A 16,580-nucleotide genomic window follows, 5' to 3' on the forward strand; every position below is an offset into this window, starting at 1 on the left:
TGGTCTAAAATTCATGTCCCATCATTTCGGTGATAAAATGTAAGAATGCAATGTAGAATTTGTAAAATACCTTACTCGACAACAGTTTACAAAGTACAAGGTAGGTTTATTTGTCACATTACAACAGGTTGTTAAGTGAAATTAAGTTTGTAACTCTCTCCTGCTACGTAGCAGACAATATACAGTAATACAAAAGCAATCGTAAAAATGTTAGACAGAAATAAACTATATTCGGTGGAGCAGTGCTGATGATGACTGAGTTTAAAAGTCTCATAGATTGGGGGAAAACTGCTCTGCAGTCTAGTGGTGCAGCAGCAGAAACCTCTATATATCTTCCCAGAAGTCAGCAGGGTGAACAGGCTGTGGCAGGTGTGGTTACTTTCCTTTTGTATCCTTTGGGCTCTGTATAGGCACCTCACCTCACCAACATCACTGATGCTGGAGAGATGGGTACTAATGATCTTCTGAGCAGTTTGAAGCAGTTTGCCAGGAACCTGAAGCCTCATTGTAACTTCCCAAAGCATGAACATGTGTTTTTTCAAACACATGTTCAAAAATCATGACTCCTTGAACAGTTTGTATTTTTTTTTTACTTAAATGTGCTTATCACCTATTTCAAGGGCCTGTCTCCATCACAGCCTGAGTAAAATGGACGACTCTTGTGTGGTCACCATGGTCACATGACCAATTTTGTCATTTGGCTCAACTTCCCCCACAGGCTCAAATCACCCCGCTCTCCCCTATGTATATAAATTATCTGTTAAGTTATATGTGTGTAGCATGAAGGGCTGGAGGTACATGGAATATTTCACCCATATAGGCAATAACAGACCGTAATAACAGCGTGGTACTAATGGTGAAGAAAAAAACAGTTAATGTTAATGTAAAGAAAAACCCGCGGGAGAGACCAGGAAGTACTACAAATTAAAAAGGAAGTGATGAACACAACTCCACGGTAATTGGTCCAGACAGTCAGAGCTCTCTCCGCCGCCTTGGGCAGAGATAGTTTTGCCCCTCCTTTGAGAAGTACATTTGCACCATCTGAACGCTGTCGTCCTCAGGTTAAAGGACTTGCTGAAGGTAGTGTCTAGACACGGCCCTGCCTTGAAGCCCAGAGGCCGGGTGTGAGAGAGGTAAGCTGAAACCACGTACACCAAACTCTTGAGTGCAGTCTTTGTCCCAACATCCACCTCCCAGATAATGTGAACATGCTAACGGAGCCTAGCTAATGGTATGGTGCGCTGATCGATAACCAATAACTCTACAAAAGCCTTTGATGAAGCTCTCGTGTGTTAATCATGGAATGAATGTAAGTGTTGAAATTTTAAAAGGCCGATTTTGTACTTAATGCTGTTATCCCGTTGTTGACTGCACCAGCTGAAGAGCATGGGCATTGGCAATCATAAACGGTGGCTAGTTAGCATTAGCTGCCTTGATTTAGCTTGCTGAAAAGGACCGAGAAGCTAACAACACACCGTTAGCTAAGGTAGTGGTAACGTTAACGTTAGTTAATGACTGCTCGGAGTTTTGTTGGAAACTTATCGCTGTCTTTTCATTTAACGTTAATACATTTTTATTAAATGTAAAATTTGATTGTGAAGGTAAAAAAGCATCTTTACGTTCTCATATCATTTCTCACCAAATTGTACTTTATCGCTAGAAAACAGCTTGTGCCTGTCCCACATTTGCAAACAATGGTATGTAAATAATGACAACTTTTTATAGTTTTTAAGAATTTAATTTGTGTCCCCTTTATTTGGGCAGAGGCTTAACAGCTGCATCAGCAATTCCATAGCAACCAATACTGTCGCCACCTTGGACACTAGTTGAAAAGCTTTGTTTCAATAAAAGGCTAATTTATATTTATATTGATTATTCGTCTGCTTAAAATTAACAGCCGTAAATATGGCTGTCATATCCAGTTTCTCTTAAAACCATTTGCAAAAATTGTTCTAATGGCTTTGGTTGGCTGTTTTAGTCCCTGTTGCAAAAAGGAAAGATATTTTATATCACGCCAATGCTTTTAAAGGGCCTATAATCGACATTTTAATGTTAACAGTGGGGCAGATTACTGTGTGTAACTACTGGAGGAGTTGTCAAGATGACTGCCGAGTGGTGGGACTTGCCTATAAGTACCTTGACATAGTTGAGGGTTTAGCAGTTTAAGAGCCAAATATATGCCCCAGGAGTTGACCACATTGAAGTTAGTTCCAGTACAACAAGTCAGAAAACCAAGATGGACGCCTTCAGGAAAACCTCTGTTGTGCTTGCTCTTACCGAATAACCCAAACATTATGTGGTATTTTGCACATAAAAATACTGTAGCAACATGTCTACAGATATAAGTTGGACAGTACCTTGTGCACGGCTGATTTAACAAGACACAAATAAGACAGGAGTGCAATAAACTGTATATTACTACAGCTTTCACTTCCTGTTAATGCTCTGGGCAGCCATCTTGGATTTTTAGGATTTTCTTTTTAAGCAATGGAGAATGTTGCAAGCTATGATATTGTTTGCTTGAATTTTTGAGGATAGCCGATGCCGATATGTAGAGAGCAGGGCTGCCTGTGGCTGACATATAATGCTGATATTACAGTAGTATAGTAATAGTACAATCTAATATAAATGGTTGTCTAGCCAGTAACGTGTTGTTTTAGATGGCATTTTTATTAATTAATGAAATGGAAAAATAGATTGAGGTATGCTGTAGATTTCGTAACTTGTCTAGTGTTTAAGGGAGAGTGGGGTACAGTTAGTCGGAAGTGACATCATTCAACTTTATGATAATGAAATGAATGATGTATTATTCTCTACAATATATATTAAACGCTAGCCAGTAATGGTTTTAGATTATTATTGGTTTTATTTGCTGTCATTTAGGATGATCTATTGGCCTTGTGAGTGCAGTTATCGGCCTGATTAATTGGTCAGCAGATTAATCAGCCTTTTAGTACTATAAATAAACGATATTTCACTTGTAATGCAAATAATTTGAAACATTCTTTTAAAGATAAGTGTTCATTCAAAGGGACCTTCTGCTCCTCTGAAGTACGAAAGTGCAGGCAGTGGTTAAGTAACATATTCATATTGGACCTGACTAAGAATACTGGTAGCAGCAGTCGCATGATGGTTCACATTGTAAAATGTTTAAAAGGGGGAACAATCTCTACAGGCTGCAAACATTTCTTCAACCATTACCGTTAATAACCAGGTTATTGCAGTGTATATAATTTCATCCTCGAACTTCACACCTTAATATGATTTTACCAGTAACCTGGTTTCTGTGTGCATTTAAATGTAGTTACTGCATCAGTGCCTCATGTATTCAACAAAACTATGTATCAGATGTACGGTGCCAAAGGGCCTCTTTCACAGCAGACTCTATGTGACCTGTCATAGTAGGAAAAAGCACAGATATTACTAATAAAATTAATTGTGACAGCGAGCCAGCACACACAATACCAGGATCCTGAAACTGAAGTATGAAATTAATAAATTCATCATTAATTTCTTTATTTGCTTCTTTATTACCTTTCTTTATTTAATATTGTTTAAATATTTATCTCCACATTGATGTCTCGGGCTTCTTTTTTATTATCCACATGTTGAGCTTAAGCCTACACTGTTAAAGCTGAAAATGTTGAGGAAGATGTTTCTTTAAAGTTTATCAAATAGTTTTCCACCAGCTTGCTTTAGATTTACATTTACTCATTTGGCAGACGCTTTTATCCAAAGCGACTTACATTTGAGAAACAACATACAAGCATCAACAGAGCATCATATACAGATCTACAACTGACAATACATACTAGTAAGAGCAGCAATAAATACTAGTAAGAGCTAATAGCACATATCGCATCAATGGGGTAAATATCTAGGGAAAGAATTAAGAGTTAACAAAAAAGTGCAATCAATACAAGATAATTATAAGAGGATAGGAGAAGAAGGGCACAGGAAGTGCATGTTAGAGGTTAGGAGTTAGAGGTGTTATAAGAGGAAGTGTTCTCGGAAGAGATGAGTTTTCAAGAGCTTCTTGAAGTTAGAGAGGGACGCCCCTGCTCTGATGGCATGTGGTAGCTCGTTCCACCATCGTGGTGTCACAGATGAGAACAGCCGGGACTGAGATTGCTTTGTGTGAAGGGATGGCAGAGCCAGGCTGCGTTCGTTGGAGGAGCGTAGTGGCCGAGAAGGAACATAAACTTGTATTATGGAGTTTAGATAGACGGGTGCAGACCCAGTAGTCACTCTGTATGCAAGCATTAGTGACTTGAATCTAATTCTGGAGGACATTGGTAGCCAGTGGAGGTCATGCAGTAATGGAGTGATATGAGTCCTTTAGATGAAAAAGGATTAATTTTGGGATAAAAATAAATAGCTTGTAGTGTATGTTTGGTCATTTTGTTGTAGTAGTAGTAGCAGTAAAAGAAAAAAAGTGTTACAGGAAGTAGCGTTCACGTTGGCTAAACATTGTGTTTTTCTGTTGCAGGTCCACAATGTCTGAGCTTTTTATGGAATGTGTGGAGGAGGAGCTAGAACCGTGGCAGAAACAAGTTCCTGAAGTTCACCTGATAGAAGATGATGACGATGAACCCATCTTCGTTGGAGTGCTCTGTAAGTCATAGCGCATTTTTAAATACATTCATGTTTAGCGCTTTAACACCTAATTTTTGTGGGTGTTTCATTGCGTAATTACACTATGACAAGATTAGGTGCTCCGCATGCTGGCTTGTTAATGACACAGCTTATCAAACGAACGGAACAACGTGGTACCGAATGACATCTGCGCTCGTGTGTTCACTGTTGCTCTACATAGTCCGTGCTTGTAAAATATCCACCGTTTCCACGTCTTGTAACGTACCCGAGTGCCTGAAACACTGCCTTTAAAAGACGAATCCCCCCCACCCCGATGTCATTGTCCATCCCAGTGTTTTACTTTAGTCTATGGTTTTATTGAAGACATCGTCGGATGCCAATTTTGTAGACATCAGTCAACCCTACTACATGCGGAATCCCAAATTGCTGTATTACTTCCTGTTTCTGATAAGTGCATGAAAGCCTCTGCATCTGTGTGTGTGTGTTTGTGAGAGTGACTGGGGGAATGTTGACTTGTAGTGTACAGGGCTTTGGGTGGTCGAAAGAGTAGAAAGGCGCCATACATGTGCTATCCATCTATTTACCCAGCTGTTTAATACGTGGTATTAAACGATTTAATGTTAACTCAGCATTGATAATTTGTAATTAAATTGATATTTATTATAGTCATCTCATCTTCTTTGTTCAAGAGTTTTTCACTTGCAAAGACAAGAGATCCTGATAAAGTGCTTATTTTGGCCCTTTTTTGCATGTTCTTACAGCTAATAACCAAAAGGATGATAAACCTAACCCTCCACCTCCCCAGAGGAGCAGTGCAGAGAAACAAGAAGTAAAGCCTCCTGCTCCTCAGCCTGCCATTGGGTCCTCACCAATAATGCTGCCACTGAGCATCACTGGAAATGCAGTGAATACTGCTGCACCCAATCTGACAACAGTCACTCCTCAGCCTGTGATCGTCAATAACCAGGTATTGTTGGTATAAACTTTTTTTTTTTTTGTGCAATAAGAACAGACACTCATTTACTGTGGATTTCTTTCTTTCTTTTTTCAGGGCTTTATTGTCACTTCTCCACAATTAGCAAACAGCAGTGAGTTTATTGCCTGTCTTGGGACCCAGTACCCCCCGGGGACTTCATTTACGATCGTACCAGGTAAACCTGAGTATAATGTACCTGTAAGGAGTAAATATTTCCCCTCTTATCAGTGGTTTTGTGGCATAATAGAAAAGCTTCATCAAAGGCTTTTGTAGAGTTAATCGGGTAAGTTTGTCTCAAGAGTTGTTTGTTCTGTCTTTCAGCTGGTCAGCAGCATCTTTTTCAGCAGGTGACTCCAGCCACAGTAATACCTGGTGCCGTCCACAGGCCTCAGGTGCAACAAATAAGCAATAACATTGTAACGCTGTCGAACGTCCAGAGCCCTGCTGTGTATTCAACCCAGTCTAATCAGCTGCAACCCAACCGGTCCAACTCGCTATCTCTTCAGACCTTTTCTATGCCTATGAAGGCCAATAGCAATAACAGAGGTACTTTTCTAAAAATAAAGTTTTAACCTTACTTTACCATACTTGCAGATCTTTTGGCTGGCAGTAATTAAAATGTTAATGTATTTTCTTGGATTTCGCACAGATCAAATCTTACTCAAACGAGGATTGCAGCCACAGCAAATAGACAGCGTCGCAAAAAGAGTCAAGCTTGATTTGGGTAAGTTTCAATCACTAAATGAATTGTATTGATACTGTTTTGCACTCTCATTATATTGTAAACAAACCCGAACATCTTGTTTTAATAGCTTGTTAATTGTAACATATAACTGTTTTTCTGTAGGGCCGACAAAAGTAGTCCCAGTGGAAAATGGGGTCTTAAAGAAAAAGTGCTCAAAGTGTCAGGAAGAATTCCTTACGCAGGAGGCCCTGAGATGTCACGCGAGTGTGAGTAAAAACCTTGTGGAATCTTGTCCATGAGTGGAAATGAACATAAACATGTAGTAGATAATGGGGCTGAATGATTTAGGAAAATAATGTAATTGCTATTATTTTTTACCAATATTGCAATTTAATGATTAATTTTTAAGCTCTTTACCTTCTTTATTATTCAAAACGGACAGGCAGTTAATCACTATATAGTATAACCAACACAATATTAGATAGATTAAACATACACTTGAATTGCATTAATTACTATTATGAGCAATGGTGGAGAAGTATCAAATTTTAATAATATGAGAAAGATAATTTGAATCAAGTCATGGCATTAAATAATATGATATAATGTCACCAGGTCGGCCACACTATAGACCACAAGAAAAACTAAGTTCACCACAGTGCGCTCAATACAAAACGGTTCAGTTCAACCACCAATTAATGCGTCCTTATCTCAGCTCAGACCTCCTAGGAGTCCCTCTTTCTATATCCAAGTAAGCAAGCAAAAAACACTCAGTTTGAGGTTCAATTCAAAAGTTGGCCAACGAAAATAAAACCAAGTGTCGCCTCTCGTGTTTAATAGACAAGCTTAGTAATTCTCCGAGTAATTTCAACCACCACCACCACCACCAAGTTACCTGCGAGTGTCGGGTGCTACTTTCATTCCCTGTGTGACACTAAAGTTTCTCTAGTGTCAGCTTCTGTCAAGCTTAAGGCCATTTTACAGCATAACGTGTGAACTTGATGCTTCGTCTGCAGACTGCTTTACTCTTGGGTGTCATGTGACATGAGGGTATCGCAGCCTTTGCGATTACAAAATCTCATTTTATCACATCGTAATAATATCGCAAATGTAATTTATCATTCAGCCCTAGTAGATAAGTATCCACCCAAATGGTTAGTTACATGATAATATTAGAAATTGTTTAGTTGTTTATTTACACTTCATCAATTTGTTTCTCTCTTCCTGCCTATTGCCCCCTATATTCAGTTTATTTTATCACATACAAGCATTCAATTCTTTAAGATGCCTAAAAATGATCTTGATGTGTTGGCATCTTTGTTTATTCATGTAAAACATCTCTTTATTTCAGAGCTGCAGTGCAAACAAGGAAGGTCCAGCTCCGTCAGCGCTAGACATCAGTGCAAACAAGCGCATCATGCTGGTCTCAGATTTCTACTACGGCCGTTTTGAGGGAGATGGGAAGAAGAAAGAGACCCAGAAGCCCAACACCACTTTCAAGTGCCAGAGCTGTTTAAAAGTTCTCAAGAACAATATCAGGTATGATGATGTGTTTTCTTCCCCTAAAATAACAGGATATTAATCCATTTCTTTTCTTTATGTTATGGTTTTTCCTTGCTAAATATACTATGTCAGCATTAAAGATAAAATACTACAAGGACACAGTACAGCTATGTTTGTTGTGTCCCACCTCGCCTTCACTTGAGGTCAAGCTGCAATCCTTCGGGCATCCCAGTACTTGTCTTCTGTTTCAAGGGCCCCACTGGGCCCAAAAATCTGCAGCATTGAACTTTTTACTGTTTGTTGATGATTTATGCAGTAAACAATTAATATGATCCACAGATGAATCGATAATGAAAGTAAAGGTTAGTGCAGCACACAGTAGATCTGAATAGCGATGGGCGATGTCTACAATGAAACATCGGGATGGACTATGGGGGGGCAGCAGTCGTCAGCATGTGTTCTCTTACAGACTTCACTTGTTAAAGAAAAAAAAAATTGGAAGACTATTAACTTACGTTACAAGTGGTGGATATTTTATGCACGGACGAGGTAAAGCAACAGTGAACACACAGAGTGCAGATGTTGGTTTCAGCTATTTGATAGGCTGCGTCATTATTAAGCAGACGTGCGGCACCTGCTGCCGTGATAACAGATCGCGGGTAGAAATATACGGAAAAAAGACGAGTTCCTGAGGTGTAGGTGTATTACTTTTCATGTGACAACACTGAAGAAAAGATACATTGCTACAATGTAAAGTAGTGCGTATACACCTTGTATAACAGGATGAAAATTTTAATTGTCTGTCGAGCAGCTCACCTGCTGAATGGATTGCGGGAGGAAATATACAGAAAAAAGATGAATTCTTTTTAGGTGAATTTATAAAACATACTGCTGATGGAGAAAATGGAGACAGAGAGAGGCAAGGCAAGCCGGGTTGTTTACCTGACATGTAGGTGTGTGTGAGTGTGTCAGAGTGTGGGGAGAAGGGAATTCCGAGGCAGGTGCAAAACATACTTAAAAACAATGATAAGACTGTTCGTGGTCATTAAAACCTGCTTTCACGGGGTAGTGTTAGCGCTGGACAATAAAACAATAATAATTATCGCAGTATAATTTTTTTCAATAACAATGTTCAATAAATATTCAATAAATGTTTGACTTTATTCACTTGAATCATACACAAATTAGGACTTTTTTTTTATTAAGATGTTTATTTTGTGGGGGAAAAGGAACCGAAAAAAGCTTTTACTTGACTGGTGCATATTTGTTGACAAAGATTTTATCATAATTATGTTCTAACTCAGATTTGTGAAGTGATCCACTGTTTAGCATCTAGTGTTGACCATAATTTAGAGTTTAAACCACAATTAACCATCAGGTTTCTTCAACTTCCACTAAGGAGCAAAAATCAGCCTCAACTCAAAAGAAATAACGATTTGATCCTTATCGTGATAATTATTGATATCGAAAGATATGAAAATCTTTATCGTGATAACATTTTTGGCCATATCGTCCAGCCCTAGGTGGTATAATGTGAAAATTTGAGAATTTCTTTTGCTGGGGGGGGCGGGGGTTTTACAATCACGGTGGGGGCTCAACGTCGTGACGTCTGTCAGCCATCAACGATGGCATCATCTATCGGCCCAACCCTACTAGCTGCAGACGGGAAGAAGCTGTTTTTGTGGCAAGAGGTTTTGGTCCTGATTGACCGCAGCCTACTGCCAGAGGGAAGAGTCTGAAACAGTTTGTGTCCAGGATGGGAAGGGTCAGCTGCAATCTTTCCTGCTCTCTTCAGAGTCCTGGAGGCATACAGTTCCTGAAGTGATGGAAGATTGCAGCCAATCACCTTCTCTGCAGAGCGAATGATACGCTGCAGCCTGGGGAGTCACGCAAGATGATGGGGGAGGGTGGGGCTGTGCTCTTTCTAAAATCTGCGATCATCTCCACTGTCTTCAGAGCGTTGAGCTGCAGGTGGTTCTGGCTGCACCAGGTCACCAGATGGTCGATCTCCCACCAGTAGGCGGACTCATCCCCACCATGAGATAAGCCCAATGAGGGTGGTGTCATCCGCAAACTTCAGGAGCTTGTCCTGCAGCAGGGCCAGGATGATGGTATTGAAAGCAGATCTGAAATCCCCAAACAGGATATAGGTTCCTGGGGAGTCCAGGTGCTGGAGGATGTAGTGAAGGGCCATGTTTACTGCATGGTCTACAGACCTGTTGGCTCTGAAGGCAAACTGCAGGGGGTCCAGCTGTCAAACCGGCAGTAGAACTGGTTCAGCTCTTTTGCCAGGCAAGAGTTGTTTGAGTGAGGGACTTTTGGTTTGTAGTTAGTGATCTGTCTGAACCCCCTCCAGACAGAAGTTTGCAGAGAACTGGTCCTTTAGCCTCTCTTGAGTACAGTCGTTTAGCTTCTCGCACTTCCTTGCTAAACCTGTACTTTAACACCCTGCAGAACAGAACAGGCCTCGCCATGGTCAACCAAAGAAGTTGAGTGCACATGATTAGCGTCATATCCAGAGGGTTTCTTTGGGAAATAGTAGTATGAGTGCTACCAGCATTGCTGCAGAGGTTGAACGAGTGCTGGGTCAGCCTGTCAGTGCTCAGACCATACGCCGCACACTGCATCAAACTGGTCTGCATGGCTGTCGTCCCAGAAGAAAGCCTTTTCTAAAGATGATGCACAAGAAAGCCTGCAAACAGTTTGCTGCAGACTAAGGACATGGATTACTGGAACCATGTCCTGTGGTCTGATAAGACAAAGATGAACTTATTTGGTTAAAATGGTGTCAAGCGTGTGTGGCAGCAACCAGGTGAGAAGTGTGTCTTGCCTACAGTCAAGCATGTTGGTGGGAGTGTCACGGTCTGGGGCTGCATGTTACAAATATTTACAAAAATGTGAGGTGTATACTCACTTTTGTGAGATACTGTATGTATATTTCCTCCAGGTCACCAGCCTGGTAACACTGAGATGAAAGGCAGCAGTCACTTAAGACTTCAAAACGTAGTTGCTTTAATAGGGCAGTTGAACGTAATATGCCAAGGAGACACTTGTGTTTAGTGTTAACTTTCTTTTGGACTGCTAATTGAAATATGGCACCCCATGTGTAATCACTGTTGTCCTATTGTTTGGAGGCTTTTCTCTAAAGTTCACTGTCTAAGCCCTTGAATTAATTAAGAATGGGGCAGTTAAGTTGGTTTTGAATCTATTATGATAATTAATTTTTTTGTGTAAAACTGCTGTATGTTGAACCAGTGATGCGAGTTTAGTTTTCAACCAGAGTCTCCTGTCAAAAACGGTAATTCATACCGTAATTAATTTGCTCTCAAAATGCAGACTGGGACTTGAAGTACTTGCTGAAAAGATGTGTCCAATGCCAATAAAGAAAGCGTGGATATTTTCCTTGGCCCTCGCTGTATTTTTTTTGTCTCAGATGGATGACAGTATTGGACTGTTTTCTCTCATGGGCCTAAACATGAAAAATGACTGCTAGTTTAGGTGGCGTAAGAACTCCGCCTTTGATTAAATAACTTTACTTCAGAATCTTGCAAAAAAAGCTTCTGTAAGCTGCTTTTAATGGCGAAACACATTTGTACTGCAACTGCACTCTCACAGTCGAGATCATAGTTCATCCACATAAAAATTTCTATTAGGAGAGCTGAGGCAGCAGAATGCGCAGGCTGAAAAATGGGCCATGCCTCATCAGGGCAGCAGTGACACGTAGGTGCAGGTGCAGCAGCTGAGCACTATATCATTAGGCAAAAAAAAAAAATCTTTGTGTAATTGCTGATATTATAACAGCCATTATACATGCTTAGAAAGTGGGTGCAAGGAGAGTACTTCATTTATCTTTGAGGCCTTTGGGACATGGACCATAACCACTGCATGTACGCAGGCCATGAAAATGACAACGTTTCCTCACCGCTTGACATTGGTTTTGCTTTAATGCGTCTATTTTGTCTTTTTAAAATGGGAATATTCCTTAAATCACTGTCAATCTCCCACACATGTAAATTATGGACCCACAGTTTTGTTATTGTTTTTTTTTTGTTTTTGTTTTGTTATTTTTCTTCTAAATTCAATTACCCTTGACACACACTTTTAATTAATGGATGAAAGGGTTGTGTACGGCTGACATGTTTAAAATGATTCTTTGTCGATTATTTTCTCGATTAATTGTGCAGTTGTTTAGTCTATGAAATGTCAAAAAAAACCGTGACAAAGTAAGAGCACCAATGAGACACCTTGATGGTCATGTCTGACCAACTGTCCAAAATCCAAAGATATACGTTTCACCCTTCATCATGCGTGACCAAGACAAGCAGCTTATCATTTTTTAGTAGAAGTTTACGCCATTTTTACATGAAAAATTATTGAATCGGTTTAATGGTATGTAGATTGACCAATTGTTTCCTGTTGTTAATGAAACTACTATGGATCACGTTTAATGTCTGAGGAATAGTTTTTGTGAAGGTGTTTGCACCCAATCCCATAAAATTGGGATTAGATGCAGAGCAATTTATGGACGGAGCGGCTCTTCCACTATTAGAGACACCATGATAAACCATTAGAAATAGACATGAACCCATCTGGGTGTGGGGCGACCCATCAGGCCGTTTTAACTGTATTGTTTATTGGTCTTTTCTGCTTGGGCCATATATTTACATTTGCGCACATTTTATTTACTCTTATTTTATTCTTATACACGATGGAGTTGTTAATATAAGGTTGCAGCCTCCAGTGTCACGTAAATAAATGTCTTTCAGTCGGTTGTGCTTCACTAAAAAGACAAGCGGGCTGATCACTGACTGCTTCCTTCTTATTAAAGTGACATTTCTGGGCTCTGTGTGTGCATCCTCTCTCCTGCAGGTTCATGAACCACATGAAGCACCACCTGGAGCTGGAAAAGCAGAACAGTGAGAGCTGGGAAAGCCACACAACTTGCCAGCATTGCTACAGACAGTACATGACTCCTTTCCAGCTGCAGTGCCACATCGAGAGTGCTCACAGCTCGATTGAATCCTCGAGTAAGTGACATAATGTATAGAGCTCAATCTGACATGGCAGTTTGGTCAAATACTGAGTGGCTGTTTGTAATTCTTTTTGCTTTCCTTTTTCAGCCAATTGCAAGATATGCGAGCTGGCATTTGAGTCGGAGCAAGTTCTCCTGGAACACATGAAAGACAACCACAAGCCCGGAGAAATGCCCTACGTCTGCCAGGTCTGTCCCTTTTATACTAAGTGGTGGTTTGATTTAATGTTTCCAGGAAAACCTTCACCGATACTGAAACTCTGTTTTTACTGATTCCACAGGTCTGCAATTACAGGTCCTCTTTCTTCTCGGATGTGGAGACGCATTTCCGAAGTGTCCATGAAAACACAAAAGACCTGCTCTGCCCCTTCTGTCTCAAAGTTCTTAGAAGTAGTCACATATACATGCAACACTACATGAAACATCAGGTACGTCGCAGCATTTCCTAGTAAAGGTTTTTTGTTGTTGTTGTTTTTTTTGTTTGTTTTTTAAATTTGAAGTCATGACTACACAGAGAAATGTGTTGTTGTTTTGACAGTTTACTGGTTCTGTGAATTTTCAAGATTTTTGAGAGAGTTTCAACTCATTTTTTGGTTTGTACTATTAACTCCTAACTCCAAGGTTGGATTGATTTGGTTGTCTACCGAGCACCATACTGTTATACATAAGGCTGACCATGAGACCTGCTTCTCTTCACCTTCCCTAAAGGAGCAATAACCATGATAGAGTTGGAACCAAACAAAATTAATTGTGGTTCTATTAATAGAATGAAAGTTTCTTTCTTTCATACTCGTATTCTTTCAGTGAATCCAAATGAAACATCTCAGCAATTAGCCTCTAGTCGCACAACTTATTAATCATGTTTCTTGTTTGTATTTTTTTTATCGCAGAAAAAAGGGATCCATCGCTGTGGAAAATGCAGACTGAATTTCCTCACCTACAAGGAGAAAGTGGAGCACAGGACTCACGTCCACAAGACTTTCAGAAAACCTAAAGCCCTGGAGGGCCTTCCTCCAGGAACAAAGGTCTGACCCTGTCACAACACTTACTTTAGATCTGCATGTTTTAATATTCTAAGATTCATACATACTATATTTAATTCATACATTTTGTGTTCTCTTTCCAGGTGACCATTCGAGCCTCCCTCACAGGAAAGGCACCCACCTTGCCGAGCTCCCCTGATCGATCTGGCTTTGTTGTCAGTCAAGAAACACTAAGTTTCAGTCCGCAAACCAAACCTCCAGTCGGTGTATCGACGTCTAAATCAAACGTCCCTGCAGCGGGAAAAGCCAAGGCGACTCAGAGCAAGAAGCAAGGTGGCCGCGCTACCAAGCACAACCTGGTGCTCAAGAATCTCAGGTTGTTAACTGAGCTGTTTCACCCAGCACTCGTAGACACTTTGCTATTCCAGACCGATCATTTGTGCAGCAAAACATTTTTTATTAGTTTTTTTTGTTTTTTGTTTTTTTTCCTACTTTTAGATTGGTAACATGCTTCAAAACTTTTGTATCTTAAATAGGAACTCCACCGATTTTATGTTTTTATGATCTTGGAGTACTGCATATGTGACAAAAGTTTTAGAAAGCCTTTTGTTACTGCTGAAGGAGATGAATAAAGTCTGATAAATCGCCCCATGTGATGTCACTTGAGTCGAAGACTACAATTTCGAAAAGTGAAAAAATCTGTATGAATTATTATGGACCTAAAAAGTTAGAAAGAAGTGAGCTTATCAGGCTTCTCTAGCTTGCTCCTCATCTCAGCTTGAGGTTAGTGACTCGAGGCTACATTAGCCGCTACTAGCATTAACGCACTTGAATCTCTGATCAAACTGTCTGTTTGAGTTGCATTGTGGGTGATTTTAGGTTTTGATAAGGAATAACAATATGGGGAATACATTTTTTTTGAACGGTGCTATAGAAGTGCAATGCTAAAACGGTGGAGTATTTTGGTAAGAAGCAATCAACCTAGACTAATGCCTCGTGCAGACTACACGACTTTCAGCGTCAGCCGATGGCCGTGCCGTTCACACTACACAACTTGCCGTCTTGTGACGGCAGTCTTGAAGTCGCTGTGGCGTTCACACTATGTGATTAATCGGTGACAAGGGGGGTCACACACTACGCAAGCTGACAAGGACTCTGTCACCCAACGCTGTTCTCCAAACCACATTTTGTCAAGAAAACACATGAAATGTGAAACGGGAATTGATGCGAACTTACACAAGAAACAGGTGTTTATTATAAAGATAGCAATTATTAAGACAGAATATGGGTTAAAGAATAGATTAGCACATGCAGGTAAAAGTAGCTGCCTGCTCTGCCAGCTGCCTGCTCTCATTGGCTGGATGTTGATGTCGAGTCAGCAAACTCCTCCAGATAAGCCTAGTTCACACTACATGATTTTTAGCCCGATTTGCCCCTCGGCAACCGTCAGGCTGATCGGGAGCGAATCAGCGATCGGTCGCCAGTCGTTATGTGTGAACTACGCGATGACGCATGAAAACGGCTCCCCAACACATTTCTGACACATCGCCGACGTCTGCCAGATACTGCCAATCGACCGCTGATTTATCCCCGATCACAGCCTGACGGTTGCTGAGCTCGCCAAGTGGCAAATCTGGCTAAAAATCGTGTACTGTGAACTAGGCTTAAGTTGCTCTTGATGGGTAAGCACAGCTGAACTGATGTTATGACCTCAATGTCACAACTTTTAAAAAAAATGGATTTATTATGTGAATGACGATGTTTGCACTGTGATCTTTAGTAATGTGGAGACCCTGCATTTTAGTGAATGGTTGTGTTTTTTTTTTTGTTTGTTTTTATTTTTTATCTTGAGCTTGCATGTGGCTGGAAAAACGCGGCCCTTAATAGTAATCTCTAAGCATGTCCAGCTTTGGGCCCTCCTGAATCATTCAGGATCCCCCATCCTACCCCGACCACAGATATAGACCCCCACCTCCCAGGTAGGCATGACATGATGGGAGAAAATTAATGGACATTATTAAAGCCTAGAAACACACAAAGTAGCTAATTGTGTTTTCAATTAATTTTCCAAACGCTCTTCATTAGGCTGGCTAAAAATAATTTGGGGTAAAGCAGAGACGGTGAAATTTTATGATTTGTGGGAGTGTGATATTTGGCTAATTGGGCTCAGTAATCAAACACACTGCTGCCTTTAGTCACATCATATGGTCTTTTAAGCAGAGGAGACAAAAGATAATATAGTGGTGTAATAGAGTTCAGACTAGTAGACTAAAATTAGGAACCTGCCTCTCAGCAGACAATTAACAAAGGTAATTGGTTTTGGGTTTATGGATCTGCTATAATCAATCAACTCAGATTGTTCAAATTGATTACATCCTCAAACTCAAATTCAAGTAATTTATCCATTGTGCTCTTTGTCTCCAATTTTCAGAGTCAATAGAGGACGTTACACGTGTATCGAGTGCAACTCACAAGTCGACGACTTCTTTTCTCATTTCCCAATGGCTTCAAATTGTGGAGCGTGCAAATATCGGACCAGTTGCAAAGTTGCCATTGGGAATCACATGATAAGGTGAGTAAATATTTGAATTTAATAATATTTTTGGCACTTTGTGTTTGGTCCACTATGTTTATCGGAAAAATCTTTCTCTGGCCTTTGTTAGATTTCATAGTACCATAACCAAAAACAGATTTTTGAAAATGGATCATAAGAAAAATCCAACTGCGTTAAAGTAAGTACATTTCTATTCTATTGTGTTATATTTGTATTTTGAGTGTTTTCTGTTTGAAATTGAAAAATGTTCT

The 16,580-nt window shown here is 40.2% G+C and overlaps 1 protein-coding gene across 3 annotated transcripts in view; it reads left to right on the plus strand.

Annotated features, from left to right (window-relative positions):
* Window positions 1-857: 857 nt before the first annotated feature.
* LOC123959141 (zinc finger protein 280D-like) overlaps window positions 858-16,580 on the plus strand; it is an 18,402-nt gene continuing 2,679 nt past the window's right edge. For 2 of the 3 annotated variants that reach the window (XM_046033039.1, XM_046033041.1), the window contains exons 1-15: window positions 1,226-1,309; window positions 4,490-4,614; window positions 5,358-5,563; window positions 5,648-5,747; window positions 5,894-6,118; window positions 6,222-6,296; window positions 6,420-6,523; window positions 7,609-7,796; window positions 12,630-12,787; window positions 12,881-12,981; window positions 13,074-13,220; window positions 13,683-13,817; window positions 13,919-14,151; window positions 16,207-16,347; window positions 16,439-16,507. In XM_046033039.1, coding sequence (XP_045888995.1) covers window positions 1,308-1,309; window positions 4,490-4,614; window positions 5,358-5,563; window positions 5,648-5,747; window positions 5,894-6,118; window positions 6,222-6,296; window positions 6,420-6,523; window positions 7,609-7,796; window positions 12,630-12,787; window positions 12,881-12,981; window positions 13,074-13,220; window positions 13,683-13,817; window positions 13,919-14,151; window positions 16,207-16,347; window positions 16,439-16,507 — 2,009 coding nt within the window. In that variant the 5' untranslated portion in view covers window positions 1,226-1,307. Of the gene's footprint in view, window positions 1,134-1,225; window positions 1,310-4,489; window positions 4,615-5,357; window positions 5,564-5,647; window positions 5,748-5,893; window positions 6,119-6,221; window positions 6,297-6,419; window positions 6,524-7,608; window positions 7,797-12,629; window positions 12,788-12,880; window positions 12,982-13,073; window positions 13,221-13,682; window positions 13,818-13,918; window positions 14,152-16,206; window positions 16,348-16,438; window positions 16,508-16,580 lie in introns of those variants that run through there. The other variant, XM_046033040.1, reaches the window with a different exon arrangement.

Source organism: Micropterus dolomieu, linkage group LG20 (genome assembly GCF_021292245.1).
Source record: "Micropterus dolomieu isolate WLL.071019.BEF.003 ecotype Adirondacks linkage group LG20, ASM2129224v1, whole genome shotgun sequence".
NCBI classification, from domain to species: domain Eukaryota; kingdom Metazoa; phylum Chordata; class Actinopteri; order Centrarchiformes; family Centrarchidae; genus Micropterus; species Micropterus dolomieu.